Below are 26,421 nucleotides of genomic sequence, written 5' to 3' on the forward strand. Positions count from 1 at the left end.
TGGTTGAGCCCACTAGGGGAAAGGCTATTCTGATTTGGGTGTTGTGCAATGAACTAGATTTGATTAGGGAACTTAAATAAAGGCAGTGGTCATAATATGAGCGTTAATATCATAGTTTGAGAGGGAGAAGATAAGGTCAGATGTATCAGCATTACAGTGGAGTAAAGGAAATCGCAGAGGCATGAGGGAGAAGATGGTCAAAGTTGTTTGGAAGGGATACCAGCAGGGTGACAGCAGAATAGCAACGGCTGGAGTTTCTGGGGGTAATTTGAAAAGGCGAAAGATAGATGAAAAAGTATACTAATAGGAGGATGTGGCAACTATGGGTGACAAGGGAGGTCAAAGACAGCATAAAAGCAAAGGAGAGGACGTATAAATATAGCAATAGTTCATGGAAAGTTAGAGGACTGGGAAGCATTTTAAAACCAACAGAGGGCAACTTAAAACATAAGGAGAGAAAAGATGACATATGACGGTAAGTTAGCCAAAAATATCAAAGAAGATACCAAAAGATTTTTCAGATATGCAGTGTAAAGTGTAAAAGAGAGTTGAGAGTGGATATTGGACTCTGCTGGAAAATGATGCTGGAGAGATAGTAATGGAGGACAAAGAAATGGCTGATGAACCCATTAACTATTTTACGTCAGTCTTTACTGTGGTAGACACAGACTGCATGCCAGAAGTTCAAGAGTGTCAAGGGGCAGAAGTGAGTGTAATTGCTATTATTAAGGAGAAGATGCTTGGGAAGCTGAAAGGTCTGAAGGTAGATATGTCATCTGGACCAGATTGTCCGCACCCCAGAATCTGAAAGAGGTAGCTGAAGAGTTTGCGGAGGCATTAATAATGATTTTTCAAGAATCATTACATTCTGGAATGGTTCCAGACAACTGGAAAATTTCAAATGTCTCTCTACCCTTTAAGAAGGGAAGGAGGCAGAAGAAAGGAAATTATAGGCCAGTTAATTTGACTTCAGTGGTTGAGATGTTGGAGTCCATTGTTAAGGATGAGGTATCAGGGTACTTGGAGGCACATGATAAAGTAGGCCAAAGTCAGCATAGTTTCCTTAAGGAAAAATCTTACCTGACAAATCTGTTGGAATTCTTTGAATACATAACTGGTAGGATAAACAAAGGAGAATCAGTGGATGTTGTTCACTTGGATTTTCAGAAGGTCTTTGACAAGATGTGCCACTTGAGGACACGTAACAAGATAAGAGCCCATGGTATTACAGGATAGATACCAGCATGTATAGAAGATTAGCGGGGGACAAAGAGTCCGAATAAAGGGGGCCTACTGTGGTTGGTTGCTTGTAACGTGGTGTTCCGCAGGGGTCAGTATTGGACTGCTTCTTTTCACATTGTGTGTCAACCTTTTCTGATGACAGAATTGATGGCTTTGTAGCCAGGTCCGCAGACAATACAACGATAGGTGGAGGGACAGGTAGTGTTAAAGAAACGGAGTCTGCAGAAGGGCCTGGACAGATTGGGAAAATGGGCGAAGAAGTGGCAAATGAAATATAGTGTGGGGAGGTGTATGGTTATGCACTTTGGTAGATGGAATAAAGATGTAGACTATTTTCTCAGTGGGAACAAAGTGGAAAAAAAATCAGAGGTGCAAAGGGATTTGGGAGATGCAGTTTTGAGTCAGTGGTGAGGAAGGCAAATGCAATGTTGGCATTCATTTCGAGAGGACTGGAATATGAGCAAGGATGTGATGCGGAGGCTTTTTAAAGCATTGGTCAGACCACACTTCAATTATTGTGAGCAGTTTTGGGCCCTTGTCTAGGAAATGATGTGCTGGCATTGGAGAGAGTCCAGAGGATGCTTATGAGAATGATTCTGGGAACGAAAGGGCTAACATTTGAGGAGTATTTGATGGCCCTAGACCTTTATTCACTGGAGTTTAGAAGAATGGTGGGGGGAGGGGGAGGTGGAAATGTCATTGAAACCTATTGGATATTGAAAGACCTAGACAGTGGATGTGGACAGGATGTTTCCTATAGTGGGTAACTCTAGGACCAGAGAGCACAGCCTCAGAATATAGGGATGTCCATTTAGAACAGAGGTGAGAAGGAATTTCTTTAGCCAGAGGATGGAGAATCTGTGGAGTTCATTGCAGCAGATGGTTCATGAAGGCCAAGTCACTGTGTACATTTAAAACAGAGGTTGATAAGTTCTTGGTTAGTCAGGGCATTGAAGGTTCTGGGGAGAAGGCAGGAGAATGGGGTTGGGAGGGATAATCAGCCATGAGGTGATGACGGAGTGGCCTCATTCTACTGTAATGTTTTAGGTCTTGTATCTTGTACTAAATGGACACTAATTCCATTTTATCCCCCCATGTTCCCATTAATTTTCCCAGAATCCAACTGTGCACCATCACACTGTGCGCAATTTACAGTGGCAGATTTATTTCCAAACCCACACATATTTGGGATGTGGGAGGAAACCAGAGCACCCAAAAGAAGGGTCACCTCCTAACGCAGAAGCTTCCTCTAAGATTATGTTCCCTCTAAGGTGTGCATATAGGCATGCACACGCATCTTTTGCTACTAGTGCACAGAGGAATTAAAACTGCATACAAAAGGTTGTCACTCTCTACTTCGTTGGCATGTTCAGTATATTTCACAATCATACACAATCACATTTCCTTTTCCAGTGTGGACGGTGTTGACAACGTGCCATTTGTGATGATCTGTCTGCAAAATTTTAGAACTGGCTTATTTATACTGTTCTTATTGAAGAACTTATTCAGTGCGCACATGTTGTTGTCACTGTGCAAAACATTGCACAGCCCAAGATTTTTGCGCACACTGGTTATTACGCAAACTTTGCTTAATGCCCAACCATCGTAGGCCGATGGACGATTGCATTTCTTCTAATCTCCTGAAAGTTTAGGCAAAAGCTAATATAGACCCTAACTCAGAACATCAATGCTCATTAGCATTTGTAAATTGAAGGGAGGTACTGTAGATCTTAGAATGGAACAAGATGACTTAGCTCTCTTTGCCTGCGAGCGCTGTGCTCAGCGGCATCTATTTCTCTGCTCTCTCCCAGAATCACGTTGCCAGCACTTCAGTGGCCTCTGTTACAGGGAGAAGTTGGGTAGGACAGGTCTTTATCTCTTGGAGTGTAGGAGATTGAAGGTGATTTTATATAAAATCATATGGATGAGTACATACAAATTTTTCTTCCTTTGAAAAGGAATCACAAACTAGAGGGCATGGGTTTAAGGTGAGAGGGGAAAGATTTGTAGAGGAACCTGCTGGGTAACAACTTTACGCGCAGGGTGCTATGTATATGCAAGAGGGAGTGCTAGAGGCAGGTACCATGACAACATTTAAAGGTATTTTGGCAGGTATGTGGATCAGAAAGGTTTAGAACAACATGGGCCATCTGCAGGCAAGTGTGATGAGGGTAGCTAGGCATCATAGTTAGCATGGGCCAGATGGGCTGAAGGGCCTTGTTTCTATGCTGTGTTGCTCAGTGACTATATCATTGTGTCATCTTGTCTGGACATCTTCAAAGATTCACATATGCGTCTCTAAAATTATACTTTTCTTTTATGTTCCCTCTGTTCTTTCATCACTTATGTGTTTAATAGTGTTTTCCTTGCCTGTGCCCATCTTTCCAATTCAACTTTATCATCTGCTCCTTAACCCCTTCACTGTATACTTAATTTCTAGGCTTCGGATCATTTCCAGTAATTTAATTTGTATAATTTTAAAGGAAGGGCTATAAATTTCTGCTGTGTATCCAGCTCCAGGTCGTTATTATTTTTCCTCCCAGTCTTCATGGTAGTGTGTGGTTAAGCAGCTATGTGAGAGGGAAATGTTTAGAGCACAGTCCAATTCCCCATAATGAACATAAGCATGGTTAATGATCACATCCAGATGATTTGTGGCGATCTGTAACTCAAACCATTCCTTTCCCAGTGACTCATCACTAAACTTGCCATTTGAAGAATTGTACTCAACTCAATAGGGCTAAGAAATATTAATCCTAGAGGAATCCTGCCATCTTAGAAATTTTATTTAAGTGTTTCATGAACTGTCTGGTGTTTCAGTGTTATACGAATTGAGGAATGTATTTTTCAGAGGGAAAAGCTGTAATAATAATTTCAGAATCAGGTTTAATACCATTGGCATATATCGTAAAACTTGTTTTGCAGCATCAGTACCATCTGAAAATTTGATTGGGCAGGTGTCTCCCTTTAACCCTGACTTTATGGCACTATGGGATGATCTTACAGCGTGCCCCAGGGAAACAAATAGGTTCAGTATTACAGAAGTCTATAAACTGATTTTGTTTATCAGTCAAAGTACAAAATCCCACCACCCCCCACTTAAAATGGTAACCGTACCTTCACAGTGTGTAACCAATGGCATCAGAAGCACATACGATAGATAAGAAAGAACATTTATTAGAAATGGTGTGAGAGGAGATAGCTATTCTTAGGAACCAACAGATGCACGTATATCAAAATTTTGGATTTAATAATATGTGAGCTTGTTCATATGTATGGGTGTCTATCATTTGAGCATTTGCAACCTGGGTACAGCCAGTAGTTCTACTACTGACTACTTTTGAAGTATTGTAGAGGAACTTGGGCCATACTATCCCAATAGTGCACATGGTTGGGCTCTCTGAAAGCCTGGATTTTTCTGGCATTCTGGATAAGATCTATAACAGGAAAGTTCCTTTGTTCTCTTTCATCCTTTGACTGGATTCTGTCAACCTCACCAACTCCCTTAATCTCCACCATGATTTATCCAAACTCATAATCCTAGCCCTTTGGAATTTATGCTCTATGAATCCAGCGAGGTGTCCTGTCTCGGTCTCCAACATCCATTTTTTTCACTTGCTCATGGGTTGTAGTTGTCACTATCAAGGCCAGTGCTTGTCATCCTTAGCTGATTATCTGGAGTTACGTGCAGCAAAGACAGCAGGTGGACCAAGTGGTTCTCCCGGCTGTCAGGTGATATTCACATTCGGATTCCTTTATTTATCCCTTGTACAGTGAAGCATACAGTGAAATTCATCATTTGTGTTAATAGCCAACACAATCCAACAATGTGCTGGATGCCTGCAAGTGTCACTGCACGTTCCAGTGCCACCATGTTCGCAGAACGCACAAGCAACAAGGTCCTCATTTCTCATCATACACACAAACATTATTCTACCATCAGAACAACAGGAATAAAACAACAGCAAAGCAAGCCCTTTATCCCTCTACACACACACAGGCAACTCCTGTGATGCCACTGGTACCAAATTGTATCAGTCTCTGCCATTCCCTTGGATTCATCAGCTGTATGGAGAGTGGGAGCCTGCTACATGGGCAACAGCTTGCTCTCCATATCGTACTGTTCTGGATTGCTTGCTTGCTTGCGTATCACCTGGACAGCTGGGCCACTACATCTGTGGTTGACCCTGACCAACGGAGGGCTTCAGGAATTTACCCAACAACTTGGAAAATTGCTCCGGTATGTCCTGTTCATAAAAACAGGACAAATCTTATCTGAATCATATTCTATCAAGGGTTACTCATTCCCCAATAACACTCTCACTGATTCTCAAGATCACTTAGTTCCAGGCCAACAGTCTCAGTATGAATATGGACTAGCAGAGTTCCTGAGCTGAGCTAAGTGACTGTCCTTGACATCAAGATGGCATTTGACCCAGTGTGGCATTAAAGAACCCTGATAAATGGGCACCAGATAATAGTTAGAGTCATACCTTCCACAAAGGAGAATTAGTATGGTTGTTGGGGGCCAGTCATTCTAGCCATAGAATATCACTCTAGACGTTCCTCAGGACAGGGTTCTGAGCTGAACCATCAGCTGCTTCATCATCGACCCTCCTTCCATCACAGGGACAGAAATGCCCAAGATCATTGATGATTGTATAATTCCATGCGAGCACAGCCTCTGTCCCACTGTTTTCTGATTCTTGACAGATCTCTTGTGCGATAAGATGGACTCACCATCTACCCTGTTATGATCTTGCACTCTATCATTTCCTGCACTACTATTTTTTTTGGTAGGTTTTACACTTTATTCTGCATTGTAATTATTTTACCTTATTCTAACTCAATGGACTGTGTAGTGACTTAATCTGTATGAACAGCATGCAAGGCAAGCTTTTCACTGTATCTTGGTACTTGTGACATTAATACACTGCTACTAGTACCAGCAAATGAACCAGTCTAAGCCTACAGATCGCAAGACCAAAACAACATTTTGGCATGGGCTGGTAATTAGAACTATCAGGCAATGACTAGATCTACAAGAGAAAATTTAAGAACCTGCCCTTCATGTTCAACACTGTAATCATTGCTGAGGCCCCCACTATCAATAAACTGGGGGTGACAATTGACCAGAAGTTCAAGTGAATCGGCAATATATTCAGAGGATCAGGTCGGGGGCTGGTGTCCTGCTCCTGTGTTTTGATGCTCTTCTGACTCTTGCACTGAGCCACTGAGCCAAGATTTGCCTTGAAAGCTGCTGTGAAATGAATTACAAGCAGCACATGATGTGGTGATAATGTCGCTGAGCATAATTGTTGATCACAGTTCCCACGAACTAAAGAGATAAAAGGTATGTAGTACAATAAGGTGGCCACCTCTGATAAGTTTGCCCACTGGGAAGGAACACATTCTGTTCTTCTTGGATGCTCATTAATTGAGAGCAACCTAACTAGTATTCTGAAAAGTTGCAATTGCGTTCCAATTTCTATATTCTGTGTTCCAACCTATGAAGGCAAGCATAGGCTGCCTTAACCATTCTATATACCTACCTGCCACCTGGAGGCAACTATAGACTTTAACCAAGGTTCCTCTGTTTGCCATCAGAAATCTCCATCAGGGCCCCCGCTACCTCTTTTCTTGTTTCTCTCAGTTTCCTGGGATAGATTGTACCCATCCCCAGAGATTTAATTGCCCTTAGTCATTTAAGACATTGAACATCTCTTCCTTCAAATTTCTCTGCAATGAGGAATTCTCATTCAACAAGCCTTCTGTGTCTTCTCACCTTCCCTTGTTCTCACTCCTTCACTTTACAAACACCTTTGATCTTCACTTCTGAGCTAGGCTAAAAATGAATCAAGTTGAAGGAAGATCACTGTGTGCAGACTGGAATGAAGCTGAAGGGGAGACTTCATTGAGATGTACATGACATTAAGTGCTATATAGATAGCATCATTATTTCATGTTAAGAAGACAATGACATAAATTTAAGCCGACATAGAGTAGGTTTAAAAGAAATGTTAGAGTTTCTTTTTACTGAAAGTGACAAGAACAGTGTTCATTTACTGTGCAGACTGAGGGTAGAGGCCAGAATATCAGCAAATGAAATGCAGTTGGATGTCAGGAGGAAGAGGAAGATACATAAGAAAGGAAGGCTTGCATTTATTTTTTGACTTGTTTTAACACCAGGATATATCTAAATGGTTTTATAGTCAATGAATAACTTTCTTTAATTATGGTAATGTTAGAAGTATTTTTATTGTCGTATTGCCTACTAGAAGGTGATACTGAGCTATCTTCTTGAACGATTGTTTCCTGCTAGTGAAGGCACGCTGACAAAATTGTTAGGTAAAGACTCCTAGGATTTAGACCCAAGGATGATGAAAGAGTGGAGATATTTTCCAAGTAGAAGTAGTGTGCAGTTTGACAACTTGCAGGGAATGGTGTTCCTTTGCACCTGTTGCCCTTTTCCTTGATGAATAGACTGTAGGTTTGGGAACAGAGGATAGAAAATAGCATTGCAGGCAGAGACTGCTTCATCTTCCTAGGAGTTCCAAATAGAACTGAACGTTTCTCATGTTTGATTTTATGATGGATGAAAGGTTTTTAATGAGGCATTAAATATGTTTGGATTGAGTACACTGCTCAGAGGTAAATGCTTGCAGTAGTGCCATGGGGCCATGATGCTTGACCTCAGACAACTACAACCTCTGTTTGAGGTTTGACCTCAATCACTCATTTTTTTTCTCTCTGTTGATGCTCATTGATCTCACTTTTACCTGAACAACTTGATAAAAAGCTTCTTTGCTGTAAAGGGCAGTCACTTCCACCTCGGCCTTGGAATTCAGCACTTGGTCAATGTGAAGAAGGTTTCTCTTTTGGGAAATGATCTGATTTATAATTCCAGACTGAAAAGCATGTCTGAAAAATATGACATAAGTAAAACTGTGGGAATTTTATGTAATTGTTGATGCTTAGAAACACCACGGAAGAATATCGATGTTGAGCCTGTTTAAGCTTTGAACTTGATTTTACCTCACTATGGGGTTAGATTAATCTGATCTCATTTGAATTTTATCTGGCCTTGCTTCTTACTGGATTTGAACAATGCCTGCCTCATCCTATGCACCCTTAAACACCATTTTTGCCACACTTCTCTTTGACCCTCTCTCTGCTTCCACCTCCCAGGTTCCCTCTACCACAGGCATTCCATTCGTTCTTCAGCTCAGTGACTGTACACCTCCAAACTTCACTTCAGGAACACCAGTGAAAGTGAAGTTTTAATTTCTCTTTGTATTTTCTGCGACCTTAAGATATTCCAAAGAAGTTCACTGAAGTAAAGTTGTAATGCGTAATGTACATGGGACAATTTGTCAACAGTGACTCCCACATACAGACTGAGTAAACAGTTTCATTGATGATTGGAAGGTAAGGGATACTAGGGAGGTCTTCCTTTTCCTTCTTGAAACAGTGGTATGGGATTTTTTTTACATTTACCTGAGGACAGGTGTGTAGGGGACAATATGAAGGGGGGCAGGGTTGACCTCTTTGTTCTTTCCAAAATTCTTGAGAACTTGTCTGTCAAAACACATGGCTGAGCAAACAGATTATCTGATCGATGTCATGCTGCTGCTTGTGGCATCTTTTTTTATGAAAGGGTTGGCTGCTTGTAAATTGGTTTATTATTGTTGGGTACGTAGCAAAACTTGGTTTTGCATGCCATCTGTACAGATCATTTCGCCACATCAGTACATTGAGGTGGTATAAAGGAATAACAATTTCAGAATGCAGAATAAAGTGTTACAGTTGCAGAATGCGGTGCAGGCAGGCAATAAGTGCAAGGCCATGATGTTGTAGATTGTCTGGTCAAGAGTCCGTCTTATCATATTGATCAAGCACAAACTGCCTGACAGGTCATCAAAAAGCTTTTATTGGCTGTGGTGTGTTGGGGATTGATGATCTGAGATTATGAGAGTTGCTGGATGTTCTTTCATTGTCCATTCGCTTTTATAAGACCATAAGATACAGAAAAGGAATTAGGCCATTTGGCCCATTTGAGCCTGCTCCACCATTTCATCATGGCTGATCCATTTTCCCTCTCAGCCCCAATCTCCTGTCTTCTCCCCATATCCCCTCATGCCTTAAATAATCAAGAATCTATGAATCTCTGCATTAAATATACCCAATGGCTTGGCCTCCACAGTATGAATGCAAAGACTTTGGGGAGGATGCAGAAAAGGTTTATTAAGGTGCTGCCTGGATTAGATGGCATATGCTAAAAGGAGAGTTTGAAGAAACTAGGGTTGCTTTATTTTCTAGAGTGGCTGAGGCTGAGGGAGACAGACATTTATAAGATTATGAGAGGCATAGACAGCCAGTATGCTTTATGCAATGTCCATATAATCATTTAACCATATAACAACTACAGCATGGAAACAGGCCATCTCGGCCCTTCTAGTCCATGCCGAACTCTTACTCTCACCTAGTCCCACCGACCTGCACTCAGCCCATAACCCTCCATTCCTTGCCTGTCCATATAGCTATCCAATTTAACTTTAAATAACAACATCGAACCTGCCTCAACCACTTCTGCTGGAAGCTCATTCCACACAGCTACCACTCTCTGAGTGAAGAAGTTCCCCCTCATGTTACCCCTAAACTTTTGCCGTTTAACTCTCAAATCATGTCCTCTTGTTTAAATCTCCCCCACTCTCAATGGAAAAAGCCTATCCACATCAACTCTTATCTATCCCCCTCATAATTTTAAATACCTCTATCAAGTCCCCTCTCAACCTTCTATGCTCCACAGAATAAAGACCGAACTTGTTCAACCTTTCTCTGTAACTTAGGAGATGAAACCCAGGCAACATTCTAGTAAATCTCCTCTGTACTCTCTCAATTTTATTGACATCTTTCCTATAATTCGGTGACCAGAATTGTACATAATACTCCAAATTTGGCTTTACCAATGCCTTATACAATTTCAACATTACATCCCAATGCACCATTATTCCTAGATCCCTCTGTTCTACAGCATTCTCAATGCCCTACCATTTACCATGTATGTCCTATTTTGATTAGTCCTGCCAAAATGTAGCACCTCACATTTATTAGCATTAAACTCAATCTGCCATCTTTCAGCCCATTCTTCTAAGTGGTGTAAATCTCTCTGCAAGCTTTGAAAACCTGCTTCATTATCCACAATGCCACCTATTTTAGTATCATCTACATTACTTACTAATCCAATTTACCACCCCGTCATCCAGATCATTAATATATATGACAAACAACAGTGGACCTAGTACAGATCCCTGAGGTACACTACTAGACACCGTCCTCCAATCTGACACACAGTTATCTGCCACTACTCTCTGGTGTCTCCCATCCAGCCACTGCTGAATCCATTTTACTACTTCAATATTAAAACCTAACAATTGAATCTTCCTAACTAGCCTCCCGTGTGGAACCTTGTCAAAGACCTTACTGAAGTCCATATAGGCAACATCCACCACTTTACCCTCGTCAACTTTTCTAGTAACCTCTTCAAAAATTCAATAAGATTTGTCAAACATGACCTTCCACGCACAAATCCATGTTGACTGTTCCTAATTACCTGATACCCGACGGCACGCATTTTAAGGTAAGAGGTAGAAAGTTCAAAGGAGACTTGTGGGGCAATTTTTTTACACAGTATGATGGATGCCTAGAATATGTTTTCACGGGTTGTAGTTGAGGCAGTAAAGGTCTTTAAGAGACTCTTAGAGTGGCATATGAATGCGCAGAGAATGGAGAGATATGGACCATGTGACCAGAAGGGATTGTTTTAATTAGGTGCCATTATCTTAATTAGTTGGTTGGGCTGGCTGGTGGTGTCATGGCATCAGCACTGGATGGACTTCAAGGCAGATGGTCCTGAGTTCAAACCCAGCCGGGCGGTTCCCAACCTGGGCAGCGGCAGTATCTGCGCAGAAGAAAGGCCTGGCAATCTACTGCCGTATCTTGCCACGAAAACCCTATGAAGCATGAGGTCACGAGGAGTTGGACTCGACTAAAATGACTGAACAGCAAATCATAATTAGCTAAGAGCAATATTATGGGTTGAAGGGTCTGTACCGTTAAGATAATAAGACATGGGAGCACTATCGGGCCATCTATGTTCAATTGTAAAACTCCAATAGTCCATTATATAATGATGCAGAAATACTGATGGTTTGGGAATCCAACTCACCAGGCAGCATCTGCTGTACTTCCTCACCATTTACTTGTCCCTGTGATTCCTTTCACTTACCAGACAGAGCCCTGGACCTCCAACTCAAGTGAACCCACCCACTTTTCCCATTCACCACGGCCCTGATCCAATACTACCACTACTACGTCGACTCAGGCCGAGGGGGCCGGCATCAGGCATGATGACGGACTCTCCACTTCTCCCTCTCCCTCATCAGTGTGTTCAGTTCATCTACATTAGCCGCGCCGCTATCTTCTAGGAGCGTGTTGACCATAGTCTTGGGAGGGCGCCCAGGGTTCATCCTCCCATGCTCGTGCTCCCATATGATGACTAGGCTGGCAGGTAGCTCAGGATGGCGTAGACAGTGCCCCACTAGTTGCAGTCTTCTCGCCTCGATTTTAGTGGAGAGCATCGGTAGGTTGTTGTAGAGCTCAACGTTCATCGTGCTGTTGCCAACTCACATCGAGAGCCATCCAGAGCATTGGTGTATAGCAGGGGTCCCCAACCTTTTTTGCACTGCAGACTGGTTTATTATTGATAATATTCTTGTGGACCGGCCAACCCGGGAGGTGGGGGGAGGGTAAGGTTGTCAATAGACAAGAGTAGCAGTCAAATACGTTGTGTTTACCTCGTGAAAGATTACAATGACCATGAAGCCTTGCGCAGGCATCAGTGCACATGCGTGTACATCCCGATTTTTTTCTACAAATCGTTTTTGGCGATTCTGTTGGTGGGGGGAGCATTAATCATGACCGGAATATAGGTGATAAGTGGCAAATACACTCAATTTCGTTTCAAAAAGGGTTTATCTAACGAATTTAATATTAAATACAAGCGCATATTTTCCTCGCATGAATATAGTGATAAGTCAATTATCAGGGGAGAACAGGGGAGCTTGAAGTAAGTGTTGAACGAACTTCCAGTAGAAGTGGCAGAAGCAGGTTCGATATTATCATTTAAAGAAAAATTGGATAGGTATATAGACAGGAAAGGAATGGAGGGTTATGGGCTGAGTGCAGGTCATGGGACTAGGTGAGAGTAGCGTTCGGCATGGACTAGAAGGGGTGCGGTGGCTGGTTTCCGTGCTGTAATTGTGATATGGTTATATAAGTAAGTCAATAGCATCAGAACATTTTAAGTAACGTTTGGATATTAAGCACACAGCACATATTTTCCCCGTATGAACATATAAAATCATTGCAACACACCAATATCGCTGAATCAGTGGTAGCCCTGGGCTTGTTTCCCTGCAACAAGATGGTCCTATCGAGGGGTGGTGGGAGACAGCGATACTCGAACGGGGTTCCTTATGTCCAGTCTGTTCCGCAATTTAGTTTTCGTTGCATTCATTGCAGAGATATGTTGGAAATGGAAGTGGTGTTTTCAGTGCTTTTGTGGCTATCTCAGGATATTTACTCTTGACTTTAATCCAGAATGCCGGCAGAGATGTTATGTCAACCATACTTTTCAGCCCGCCGTCATTTGCAAGCTCGAGGAGTTGATCTTCTTTCTGCGCCGACATGGATGACGCGCGGGTAATGACCTCGCGTGCGCTCAAACTCAATGGTGGGCTTGACAGGGAATGAGGAAAGGCGCAGCTGACTCATAGCATTTCCTCGCGGCCCGGTAGCGCATGCTTTGCAGCCCGGTACTGGTCCGCAGCCCGGTGGTTGGGGGACTGCTGGTGTATAGCAACTATCTAGAGACTTTCGCATCGTCTTGGTGAGTGTCCACATCTCGCATCCAGATGGCTTATAAAGAGGATTTTCATAGCAATCATATGAGAATGGACTCTATGACTGCTATGAAAATCCTCTTTATAAGCCATCTGGTCAGGTTTGACTTCCAGATTTCCTTCATGTCGTTCATAGCCCTCCACGCCAGCGCCTTCCATATCTTTATGTCCTTCTCTGAACTCATCATTCTTGACCCGAGGTACTTGTAGTCAAAGACTTTCTTAATGGTATCATTCTGTACGTTCTTGAGAGTACCTTCGTCACAGTTAAACGCCATGTAATCTGTCTTTTTAGCGTTTAGGTGAAGTCCAACTTTATTGCACTCTATTTCCACTTTTGTCAGTAGCTGCTGTGCTTCCTCCATCTGGTCAGAGAGCAGGACTATGTCATCTGCAAAATTGAGATCTGTGAGCGTAACTGGTCTGACCCTTTTGGTTCACCCTGGTTTTATGGTAAAACCAAGCTCATCATGATCTTTGGTAGCTTGACGCAGAGCGTAATCAAGGGCGATTATAAAGATGTAGGGTGCCAGAGTGTCTCCTTGCAGCACACCAGCTAGGAGCTCGAACACTGCTGTTTCTCCATCTGGTGACACAACTTTTGCCATGGTTTTGGTATAGCTGGACTCTATTGCTCTCAGTAGATGGTCTGGCACTCCGTAAGCTTCCAGGATCTTCAACATTTTACCTCGGTGAATGGAGTCAAAAGCTTTGTGAAAATCGATGTAAGTAAGCACGGCTGGTAGGTTGTTCTTCTTGACTTCCTCGATGATCCTACGGAGAGCAAGTATTTGCATTAATGTTGTGCGCTTCTGCCGAAAACCGTTCTGATCGGATCTTAGCTTAGGGTCAATGGTGGTGCGAATCCTGTTCAAAATCATCCGATTCCAATACTCCCATACAATGCACTGGAAAATGTATCATTATACCATGTACCAATTAAGAAAAGTAAATTTAGAGCATGCTGATGTGTTAAAAGAAATAACATTCAATAGTCCAATTATCTGCCAGTCTAGCTCCACCAGAATCTCAGATGTGCTGGGTTATTGGAGTTGTACTGAAGGCACTGATGACCTCATTAGAAGAATTGCATGCTGCCATTAATTATGCTCGTGTAATGGTTATGACTGCCAATGAGTCAATCACTCAGTACCAGGTTAATGAGAACCTTTATCAAGGTTCGTTACACTCCCTTTTACATATGCCAACTTCACTGAGTCACTGCAAAACTTCAGCAAGTGCTGTCAGCGAAACTCAACATTCAAAGCTATAATTTAACAGAAATAAACCAGCTGCAAAGTGGAAAGAAAAGGTCGTTTGTGGTAATAATAACCTTTGCCAGCATTTTAAAAAAATGTATACTCTGAAAACGTCACCACACCCCCCCCCCACCTTCCCTGCACTCTTCTTTTTTTTAAGATAGCACACTAACCTTAGCCTTTCATTCTTAACCTCTGTGAATGGGAAATGCAGGCCACTGGCTAACACTGGAGCCCACTACGGTGTGTGTGTCTCTCAGCACAGCCCCTCTCCCATCACCAGCTGCAGCTGATGTGCAGGGCAAAGGCTGAGTGGCCAGTTTGTTACAGCTGCCACTGGGAACTCATGTCCAGCATCTGAATCATGGCAAACTCACACAAGTGCCTTGTGCAAGGAATGTATGATCTGTCTGAGGAAGTCAGGGCAGTGGAGAAGCCCTGTTATTGTTACCTAGAAATGAGCATTCCAGTATGCCCCCCCATCTTAGATAGTTCAACATTTCACATTTTGTTAAGTCCTGACACTGCACAAGCTGTAGAAAATACTTTATTCTCCATTTTCAAAGGGGAAAGAAAAGCCTTGCACTTACAGAGTACCTTTCATCCCAAAGTATCTGAAAGGCAGTTTTTATAATCTTTGGGAAATACTGTTCACTTCTGAACTCTACAATGGGTCTTGCAGTAGTGCAGCTGGTAGGGCTGCTACCCCACAGCCCCGGGTTCCATCCTGACCACTAGGGCTGTCTGCGTGGAGTTTGCACGTTACCCTGGGCACCACATTAATTTGCCCCGGGTATTCCAGTTTTCTCACACATCCCAAAGACGTGCAGGTTATTAGGTTAATTGGTCACTGTAAATTGTCCCTGGTGTGTAGGTGAATGGTAGACACTGGGGTGCGGGAGTTGTGGGGAGGATAAAATGAGATGATTGGACATAGGTGGTGAATGATCAGCAGGGAGAGTGGGCTGAAGGGTCTGTTTGACTCTGTCTTTGTGAAGTGTGATGTTGATTATAAACACAGCAATCTGTACCCAGCAAACTCTCACAATGGAGAAAGCAACTCTTTATTGACAGTAAATACTTCCAGCATTTCTTTGAAACTGTAACAGCTCCTCACTACACTGAATTAATAGCTTGGAACATGCATCCTTCCCTCTAGTTAATGTTGAAATCTACTGACTCAAGATGCGCCAGTGCTCCAACTAGGGGAGAGCTTAAATGGTGAATGGGCTCATGCTTGCTTCAACAGTTACTGGCTACCACAATAAAACTCTGATCTGATTTTCTGGACTATTGAATGTTAGTCCTAGACACATTTATTTCACAATGTTTACATGTTACGCAGTGGTACAACAAATTTACCAGTGAAGTAGGTTAGTTTAAAGGGTGTACAAAGTACACAGCACTCTGGGACTTGACTTCAGCCACCAACTCACATTCTTGACCCTAAGCGTTATCGATCCCGATCTACACCCCACCCACCCACAGTCTGGTCTCTAGCCCCAGCCACACTGGAGATCCTCAGCTCTGTCCACTTCTACAGTCTGCTTGCATTCAGATAGTAGGCCTGCAAGATTTCTGGATTGTAAGACCCCGTCCACCTCCATTGCCTATAATGAAATCTGAAGGGTGTTGTCAGTGGTGAGATAGAGGTCGAGCGTAACCACTCACATTTCTTTCCAGTGTTCTCACTTGTTAATTTACAGAATCATAGTAAGGTTATAGCACAGAAGGAGGCTATTCACACATCTATACCAACTTTATAAATTCAAATTGCTTTGCTCAGCAACAGTCCTGTCATTTCTTTTCCTTCTAAAATGTATCCAGCTCACTTTTGAATGCTACAGTTGAATCTGCCCCCAGCTACCACCCTGGCAGTATGTTACAGATCTTAACATATAAAATATCCTTATGTTAAAATGTCTCCTGTGTTCCCTCTTGCTTCCCTTTTTCCTATGGTCCACTCTCCCCTCCTATCAGGTTCTTTCTTCTCTAGCCCTTTACCTTTTCCACCCACCTGGTTTCACCTATCACCTTACAGCTATCCTCTTTCCCTTTCCCCCACCTGTTTATTCTGGCATCTTCCCCCTTCCTTCTCTGTCCTGAAGAAAGGTCTCGGCCCAAAAAGTCCGCTGTTTATTCATTTCTACCTGAGATGCTACCTGACCTGCTGAGTTCCTCCAGCATTCTGTGTGTTGTGTTGCTTTGGATGTCCAGCATCTGCAGATTTTTTCGTGCTCATGTTGTTTTTGCTTTTATTGCCGATTACCTCCATTTCTTCCTCTTATATAATGACTCCTCCCTCAACATAAGAGTTTCTATCCAGCAGTTATTAGACTCTTGAACTGACCTACTGTACACCAATAGATGAACTCCTGATCTCCCAGTCTACTTTGTTATGGCCATTGTACTTTATTTGTTCATCTGCACTGCTTTCTCTGTTGCTGCTACATTATATTCTGCATGCTGTTTTCTTTTACAACCTTTACGTATTTGCATATGGCATGATCTGCCTACGTAATACGTAAACAAGTGTTTTTTGTGAGATTTCAGTATGTGTAAATAATGCTATTAACTTGCAAGTTCAACTGATCCTTCTCAGAATGAAGGAGAGGTGAAAGGTGGAATGGTGGTAAGGACTGTCATCACAAATTCTTATTTTTCCCCAATGGGCTGCTCCACCCCCCCCCCACCCCGTCACATATGGCGTCAAAAAGGTTGTGTCATTTGTAAAGCAATGCCTGCCTTATAGTTATTCAGAAAACCCTGAATGTAAAAGGGTCACCAAAGACACTTAGGAACTTCTACAGATGTGCCGTGGAGAGCACTCTAACTGGCAGCGTCACTGTCTTGTACAGGGTGGAGGTGCTACAGCACAGGATCAAAATAAGCTGCAGAGAGATGTAAACTCACTCAGCTCCATCATGGGCACTATCCTCCGTGGTATCCAGGGCATCTTCAAGGAGCGATGCCTCAAAAAGGTGGCATCCATCATTAAGGACCCCCATCACCCAAGACATGTCCTGTTCTCATTACTACCATCAGGTGGGAGGTACTGGAGCCTGAAGGCACACACTCAACGATTCAGGGACAGCTTCTTCCCCTCTGCCATCTGATTTCTGAATGGACGTTGAACCCATAAATACTACCTCACTACTTTTTTATTTGCACTACTTAATTTTATTTAACTTCTATTTATACACATGCGCACACACATATTTTACTGTAATTCAGTTTTTTCCCCTATTATTATGTATTGCATTGTACTGCTGTCGCAAAGACAACAAACTTCACGACACATGCTGGTGATATCTAACCTGATTCTGAGTCTGAGATTAGAAAGTAGGCTGCTTTGCCACATTAGGTTAACTAATAGATTTCCACAGTTGTTTCAAGAGCCTGGCTGAGGAAACGGTTAAAGGTAAATAGTTTCCCTGCTCTTCAGCGTGTGGTGGAATTGCCTATACACAGTATGAATCAGATTTACAGATTTATTATCATGGACTTGGATGGCTTAATTGTTTTTTGTTTTATGGCAGCGGTACAGCGCAAAGACATAAAATTACTATAAATTACAAAAATTAATAATGCCAAAGAAAAAGGTGTTCGTGGTTTCATGGACCACTGAGAAATCTGATGGTGAGGGGAAGAAGCTGTTTCCAAAACACTGAGTGTGGGTCTTCAAGCTCCCTGCTGGGAGGATGAGAAGAGGGCCTGTCCTGGATGGTTGAAGGTCCTTAGTGATGCTTACGGCCACTTTCTTCAGGCACCCCTTCCTGAAGATGTCTTTGATAATGGGTTCTGCTTCTAATGCTACTGATTATGAAATAGGTTGCTGAGACAGTTCATAATGGCTATTGGGAAAGATACAAGAGAAAATTGTCTCTCCTGGCAATATAACATAGTTTCTTGAAAAGGAAGCATGTTCAGAGCAAGAAAATAAAACTCTAGGTGAGCATTGGTTCCACGGAGCAAAGCATTACTCAATGTGTATTGGAATTTAAACTATGGAGTGGGAAGGCAAATCATGTCAAGTGGTCACATACGTCCTTGTATCCTCACACCATTCCCAGCACTAAAGTAGCTCTGTGCCACCAATGCCCACCTTGACTACCACCGCCAACCTACACCAGCCTCTCCCACTGATTCCCAGTTTTGGAAATCATCAAGGTGTTCTGTATCTGGTCGTCCAGATGGATGATTGTCATGGGGAAGTTAATTTTCTTCAGTTCATGGACCGTCACTGATTCCAATCATCCCTTGTGATTCATGCTGGTGCGTAGTGAAGTATCAATAGTCGGCCTAGTCCAAGGTAAGAGTGTGGTTAAAGTGTGTGAATCCAGGTCTAGAGTGCTTGTCTGGTTTTGCTTGTTCTGATAGGTTGAAGCATATAAGCTGAAACTTCAATAGAAGGAGTCACAACCATTGAGGAGTTGACCATTGTCAATTTAGCCTTTGTGTTGTTGTCGGTGCCCTGATCCCTCATGAGCAATGAAGACTTGGTGCAGCTGCCTAACCTTCCCTCTGCTTGGTTGCTGACTGAGAATTTAATGGGCATGGTCTCCCAACACATCCTTCAAGTCTCTATGGAGTAACTTCACTACAGACTGTCCTTGCGATCAATGCTGAGTGCAAGACAGGAAAGAGATGGACTCAAGCATCTTTGAATTAATATGTCATAAATCAGCTTATAGACAGGAAGGGTCATTAAGAGGTAGAGAACAATTTAGAATCAGAAACAACTGAAGGAAATGGATTCCGAACCTTTGAATAGACCTGTATTGCTCAGGGAATTGGAATTAATGGAGGTGAGGCAGGTTAATTATATGCTTGGGGTGATTTGCTGTGGGTTAATGTGACCATAGAGTCAGAGTACTATAGCATGGAATCAAGCTCTTTGGGCCAACTCATCCATGTCAACCAATAAGCTAGTCCCATTTCTATGCATTTGGCCCATATCCCTCTAAACCTTTCCTATTCACGTTTATGTCCAAATGTTTTGGGGCGGCATGGTAGCGTAGTGGTTAGCACAGTGCTTTACAGTACAGATGACCCAGGTTCAATTCCTACCTGTAAGGAGTTTGTGCGTTCTCCCCTTGATCGAGTGGCTTTCCTCCAGTTTCTTCCCGCACTCCAACGACGTACCGTTTGGTAGGTTAATCGGTCATTGTAAATTGTTCTGTGATTAGGCTCAGATTAAACCAAAGGATCATTGGGTGCATGTCTAAAAGGGCCTACTCTGTGCTGTATCTCAATAAAATAAAAAATGATGTTAGAATATCTGCCTCAACCACTTCCTCTGGTAGCTTGTTCCATATACACACCATCCTTTGTGTGAATAAGTTACCCCCATGGGTCCCTTTAGTTCTTTTCCCTGCTCACCATCTACAGTCCCTATGTTTTCTAGCCTTTCATTCCATTTTTCTGGGGAAAAAGACTGCATTCCCCTGGTCCACACCACTCATGAAAAGGTCACCCTTCAGTTTCCCACACGAAGTAATAAAGTCTTAGCCTGTCCAACCTCTCCTCAAAAAAAAAACTCAGGCATTCAAGTCCTGGTAGCATTCTCATAAATCTTCTTTAAACTCTTTTCAGTTTAATGACACCTTGCCTATAGCAGAGTAATCAAAACTATATACAATACTCCAGACACAGCCTCGTCAACCTCTCATACAACTGCAATATAACACCCCAATTCTACTTCGGGTCTCCTGATACAGGAAATATTTCTTTTAACTCTGCAATTTTTGAACCTGTTCTCAGACCTGTCTTTAGAGGGTGGACAGCCAGTGAGAGCATACGGGCTGATGGCTGTTCTTCCCCTTCTAAATATTTATTGTTACATTTATTTGACTCTTTCCACTAAGGAGAATGTATTGGCAGAAAGATGAGCTACAAGTGTGCATCTAGTCTAGTTTGCTCAAGGGAAACACAGGTGCACAAGTGTATGATTAAAGTCTCTCTCCAAAAGAAGTCAAATTTAAACACTTGTCGACAGACCTTGCTCCCTAGAGTGCAACTTGCAGTTATATAGAGATTATCACAGGATGCCCTTCAAGGTGCACCACAGGCAGTGTGCTTAACCCCTGCTCTACTCACTTTACACTTATGACTGTGTGGCTAAGCATAGCTCCAATGCAATATTCAAGTTTGCTGATGACACCACTGTCATGGGCCAAATCAAAGACAGTGATGAATCAGCATATAGGAGGGAGATTGAAAATCTGGCTGAGTGGTGCCATAACAACAATCTCTCACTCAATGTCAGCAAGACCAAGAAATTGATTATAGACTTCAGGATAGGGAAACCAGAGGTCCATAACCCAGTCCTCATTAGAGGTTCAGATGTGGAGGGGGTTAGCAAATTTTAAATTCCCAGGTGTGACATCTAAACCCTTGTCAGATTTCTGTAGATGGTAGTGGAGAGTATATTGACTGACTGCTTCACAGTCTAGTATGCTCTCTTTTCGCTGCTGCCATCAGGTAGAAGGTACAGGTGCCTCAGGACTCACACCACCAGGTTCAAAAAATGTTATTACCCCTCAACCATCAGACTCTTGAATAAAAGGGGCTACCTACACTCAACTTCACTTGCCCCATCATTACAATGTTTCCACAACCTATGGGCTCACTTTCAAGGACTCTTCATCTCAGGTTCTCGTTATTTATTGCTATTTATTTATATTTGCTTTTGCACTCTTCGTTGTCTTCTGCACTCTGTTGAACACCCTAGTTGGGTGGTCTTTCATTAATTCTGTTATAGTTATTATTTTATATGTGTATGGGGTGTCAGGGAGGGGTAGCACCTCTGGTGGGGGAACATGTCACGTCCTTTTCAGGGCGGTTAGTCCACCTTTGGTCCCCACCTGGCACTCAGCTCTCATCTGTGGCTCCCCGTAGCTGTTTGCATGCGACAGCGGCCACACCCCGGGCAACGGCTTCGACAAGCCGGCTAAACTAGGTGAGGGTAGCCGACGGGTCTCAAACCCTCGGTGTGATAGGGAGTTGTCTATCCCAGCATGTGAAGACAGACTCCGGCGGATTGAGCGGACGAGACCTATGGAAGGTCCAACGGTCACGAAGGCGGTCTCTGCAAGCGTCGTGAAACGCGTAGAGCAGGACAAGACACAGAAGACGTCCTGGTCATCCATTGCACCTAGTCCCATCTCCAGCCATCTCGACTCTGTCTTGCCACTGGATCCAGATGGGAATTGGGAAGAGAGAGTGAGGCTGACGCTGCTCAACTCTCCCTCACTTAAATCCAAATCACGCGCTAGTCTCGACACCATCATAATGGTGTCGAGGTCCTCATCGACGTCAACGATGGACGAACAACCTTATTTTATAGATTTGTTGAGTATGCCCACAAGAAAATGAATCTCGGGGTTGTATAAGGTGACATTTTCGCATTTTGATAATAAATTTACTTTAAAATTTGAATTTTGAAAGCGTAATACATTAAAAATTCTAACTAATAGCTCTGTGATAATGATCAAATAATCTGCCAGGATGAGGTTGGTTGATGGATAAATACTATTTATTTATTTTCATTTCATGCCATTTATTTATTTAGCGATACAGCTTGGAACAGCCTCTTCTAGCACAACGACCGACACTGCCTTGCAATCTGCCTGTTTAACCCTAGTTTAATCACAGGGAAATTTACAATGGCTAATTAACCTAGTAACCAGAATGTCTTTGGAGTGTGGGAGGAAGCTGGAGTACCTGGAGGAAACCCACAGGGAGAATGTACAAACTTGTTACATAAAGTGCCGGAATTGAATTCTGAACACTGGACCGCCCTGATCTGTGTACTAACCGTACACAATCATGGTGCCAATCCTTATATAGAACACTGAAAGAACGTTGGAAACTGCAGATACTGGAATCTGGAGCAACTAACAACCTGCTGGCAGGACTCACCAGGTCAAATGGCATCTATTGAGAGAAAGGAACTTGCCAGCAATTTGGATTGAAATTCCAGTACAAGTTCCGATGCAAGATTTTGACTCAAAACATCAACAATTTCTTTCCCCATAGATGCTGCTTGACCCCCTGAGTTTCTCCAGCAGATGGTTCATTGCATTGGAAGAATTGTGTTTCTCTTTCAAAATTTCTTTTCAATGAGATTTCAGATTGGCTTAAAGTGTATGCATTCCTTGGTTATTTACTGCAACATGGAGCTCCATCAGTACTTACAAAAAGTGGCAACATTAGATCAGATATTTTTACTGGTTGTCTTAAATCTTTTGCTTATCCATTGGTGTACCGTACCTGCCTGCTGGAATACTGAATCATTCCTAGCCTTATTAAAACTCCTCATAATTTGGATCACACTCATTGAACCTTCCCTGAAACATTTTCTTCAGAAGGAAATATGTTTTAGTTTCCAGTGGGGCATTCTGGGAAACTTGGAGGAATGTTCTGCTTTTCCTGTCACCAACCTGGGTGTTAATGTAGCCACATACATCAAAGTTGCTGGTGAACACAGCAGGCCAAGCAGCATCTACAGGAAGAGGCGCAGTCGACGTTTCAGGCCGAGACCCTTCGTCAGGACTGGCGAAGGGTCTCGGCCTGAAACGTTGACTGCGCCTCTTCCTATAGATGCTGCTTGGCCTGCTGTGTTCACCAGCAACTTTGATGTATGTTGCTTGAATTTCCAGCATCTGCAGAATTCCTGTTGTTTGTGTTAATGTAGCCACCTCTGTTCTTTTTCATCAGGAGAGCACCTGCGGATCTGCCCACAGGGTTATACCTGCTGCACCAGCGAGATGGAGGAAAACCTGGCCAAGAGGAGTCGCAGTGAATTCGAGGGGCTGGTGCGGAATGCCAGTCGGATAGTGCAGGCAATGCTCAAGGGACAGCATGACAGCTTTGACAGTGAGTTATGGAGTTTATGTGTGGTGATGGAGCAAGGTGGGGAAGAGGGAGATTGGAGAGAAGGGGGACAGACTCTTTGGCCTACAATGTCTGTAACCACCATGATGTCAATCCAAACTAATCCCATTTGCCTGCACGTGATCCACATTTCACCCTTCCCTACCTGTTCATGTGCCTGTTTCAATGACTCTGAAAGAGGTATTGGTTTTAGACGGAGCTGAGCTGAATGACAACAAATGCACCTGATGATTGCAAAGAGTTTTTGGAGGAGTATTAGGGCTCGTGACGTCGAGATGCTGAGTTTGTAGGTGGTTACCCTTCACTTTCTGTCATCATTGAAGTACAGAGCTTGCTTTCAGTCAGTTCTTCAGCTAGCAAGAATGACAGCAGTTTTGTTAATGTGCTATATTTTTTCCAGCTTTAATCTTTTACAGCATTGGTGATCTTAAAAAGTAAATTTCAAGTTGGAATCCCTATCCACTGATGAACATCAACTGAATTATTATTAAGGTGAATTTGTACTAAAAGCTTGCTGCAGTGAAGATAAAAACAGAGAAACAGTAATCTAATAAATCTCAGTACTTTATAGAGAGAAATAAATATAAATATTCTAAAATTAGTTACAGGTTAAATTCTAATTGAAGGGTTGAATAATTAATAAAGAAATCTTGAAATCACATATAGCAATGGACTAAGGTGGATTGATTACTTTTAAAAAGCGATGACATTGAGTAAAACAGTGAATAACGGGACGCAAAATAATTGACAAGTTAGCCATTTTTTGGTGATGCTGCTTCAGTGCCAAGGCACTAACCATCAGTCATCTCTTCTTCAGCAGTGGAGTTCTGAGTTGAAGAAACCCTGTCAAAGAAGGTGTACCTGACCGTTCTGCACTCTTTTGGTATTATGGATGTGTGGCAGCCTCAAGACCCACACTCAATGATTTAGAAACGGCTTCCTCCCCTCAGCAGCGAAATCTCTGAAAGTTCTATGAACACTGTCATATTATTCCTTTTTTTGCACTATATATTTATGTCGTAATGTGTAGAAATTTTTATCTCTTGGCACTACACTGCTGAAGCAAAACAACAATGTTCATGTCTTACAACTCAGTGATAGTAAGTCTGATTCTGAGCCTAAATTGTGAAGTGGGTCATGAGTCGACAAGCTTCTGACTCAAGGGTGGAAATGTGCCACTGAGACTGGATAACTTTTACCGGAGTGGACATGTGAGTGAGTTCCAGTCAAGAGATGTATAAGTAATGGCTAACCAGAAATGAATTACATGCTGCATCTGATCATCTACTTGGAAAGTTTGTGTGCAGAATAATGAACATCTGTGACTGAGTAACAGACTGGAATCTAATCAAGCAATTCAGGATGTTTAAATGTGAAGAAGATTGTATTTATGCAGCAGGTTTCATTATCTCAGGTTATTCCAAGGTGTTTTACAGTCAATGAAGTACTTCATAAACTGTAGCTTCTGTTGTAATAAGAAAATGAGGCAGCCAATAGCAAGTGATAATCATCTGATCAGCTCTTTCAAGAGCTGAGCAAGAGATTAATATTGTCCCAAGCAATAGAAATTCCTCTCCTGCCTTTCCTCCAAGATGTACTGTGGGATTCTTCGCTTCTGAGTGAGCGTGTGTTGCCTCAGTTTCACATCACCCCTACAAGATAAATCCTGGAATAATTTGTACCTTTTTTAACAAAATATCTTTATTACAAATTCAGTGCTACAATATATGCAAACCAGTGACCAACGCAATAGCTACGCAACTACTAGACAAACGACATTAAGATAAAATGTTTCTATCTTTGTCATTGAAGAGGTACAGTTGACTGTACCTCTTCCTAGAGATGCTGCCTGGCCTGCTGTGTTCACCAGCAACTTTGTTGTGTGTTGCTTGAATTTCCAGCATCTGCAGAATTCCTGTTGTTTGCTATCTTTGTCAATGACGGTACTAATCCTCCGTGGATCTCAGCGGTCCCGAAACGCCTCTATGGTCACCGTGGACAATGTGTGTTCCCTCTCAATGGTTACCTGGGCACGGACGTACCCCCAAAACCTCGCCAGGCAGTCTGCCCGGGCAGATCCCTCCGCCACCCACTTCCAGGACCCACGGATAAGGAATAGTTCATAGCAGGAGTGAATTACAGGCTGGAGTCAGATCCGGGGATTGGACAGATGAACTGCAAAATGATAGGTATCAGTTAGTGAGTTACAGAATGATCTTATCAAATGGTTGGAGAATTTCATAGGTTGCTTAATGAGACTGAGGAATGAGTCGTATGTTGAAAGCTGATCACTGAGTTTGTGTTTAAATGGTCAACTCCCTTTTGTCCCCAATGTTCAGATTTCTAGTTTTTTTTTGCTAATCCATTGATAGTTGAATTGGATTGTATACAGCTAAATCAGTGACTTTTTGTTCCAGGTTAGACAAACACTCCATCTGATTTTATGTACTCAGAGCTAGTGATGTGTTTCCGTCAAAATATGAAGTGATATCCTTGATACAATTGCACACAAGAACATAAACAAAATCAGTAGACTATTTGGCCCCTCATTCATGCACTGCCCTTCAGTAAGATTTTTTTTAACCTCAACACCATTTCCTTCGATTTCCATGATATCTAAAAATCTATTAATCTCTGCTTTAAATACATTCAGCAACAGAGCCACCACAGTACTTTTGGGTAGAAAATAACAAAGATTCACTGACCTCTGGCAGAAGAAATGTCTTCTGTTCTCCATTCTGAAAGGCTGATTGACACTGTGAACCCTTGGTTCAAGATGCTCCATTCGGGGAAAATGCTATTCTTGAAACTGCACTGTCCAGCCACATAAGAATATTTTATGCTTCCAACCCCAACAGAGCTTTAGGCACAGTCCACTTAACCTCCTCTAGGAGACAGATGTGCCACCCTTGGAATCAATCTGATCAATCTTCCTTGCTCTCCTTCCATTACAATACATCCTTCTCTGGAACAAACCTGCGCACAATATTCTAGACATGGTCTTACCAGATCCCTATGTAATTGGAGCACAACACCTCTGCACTTGTACTAAATCTTGT

The 26,421-nt window shown here is 42.6% G+C and overlaps 1 protein-coding gene across 2 annotated transcripts in view; it reads left to right on the top strand.

The window, feature by feature from the left end:
- LOC134345455 (glypican-1-like) overlaps positions 1-26,421 on the top strand; it is a 210,816-nt gene that overhangs the window by 46,835 nt on the left and 137,560 nt on the right. For both annotated transcript variants that reach the window (XM_063046143.1, XM_063046145.1), the window contains exon 2: positions 23,186-23,344. In XM_063046143.1, the coding sequence (XP_062902213.1) occupies positions 23,186-23,344 (159 nt within the window). The remainder of the gene's footprint in view (positions 1-23,185; positions 23,345-26,421) is intronic.

This window comes from Mobula hypostoma, chromosome 4 (assembly GCF_963921235.1).
Source record: "Mobula hypostoma chromosome 4, sMobHyp1.1, whole genome shotgun sequence".
Lineage (NCBI taxonomy): Eukaryota > Metazoa > Chordata > Chondrichthyes > Myliobatiformes > Myliobatidae > Mobula > Mobula hypostoma.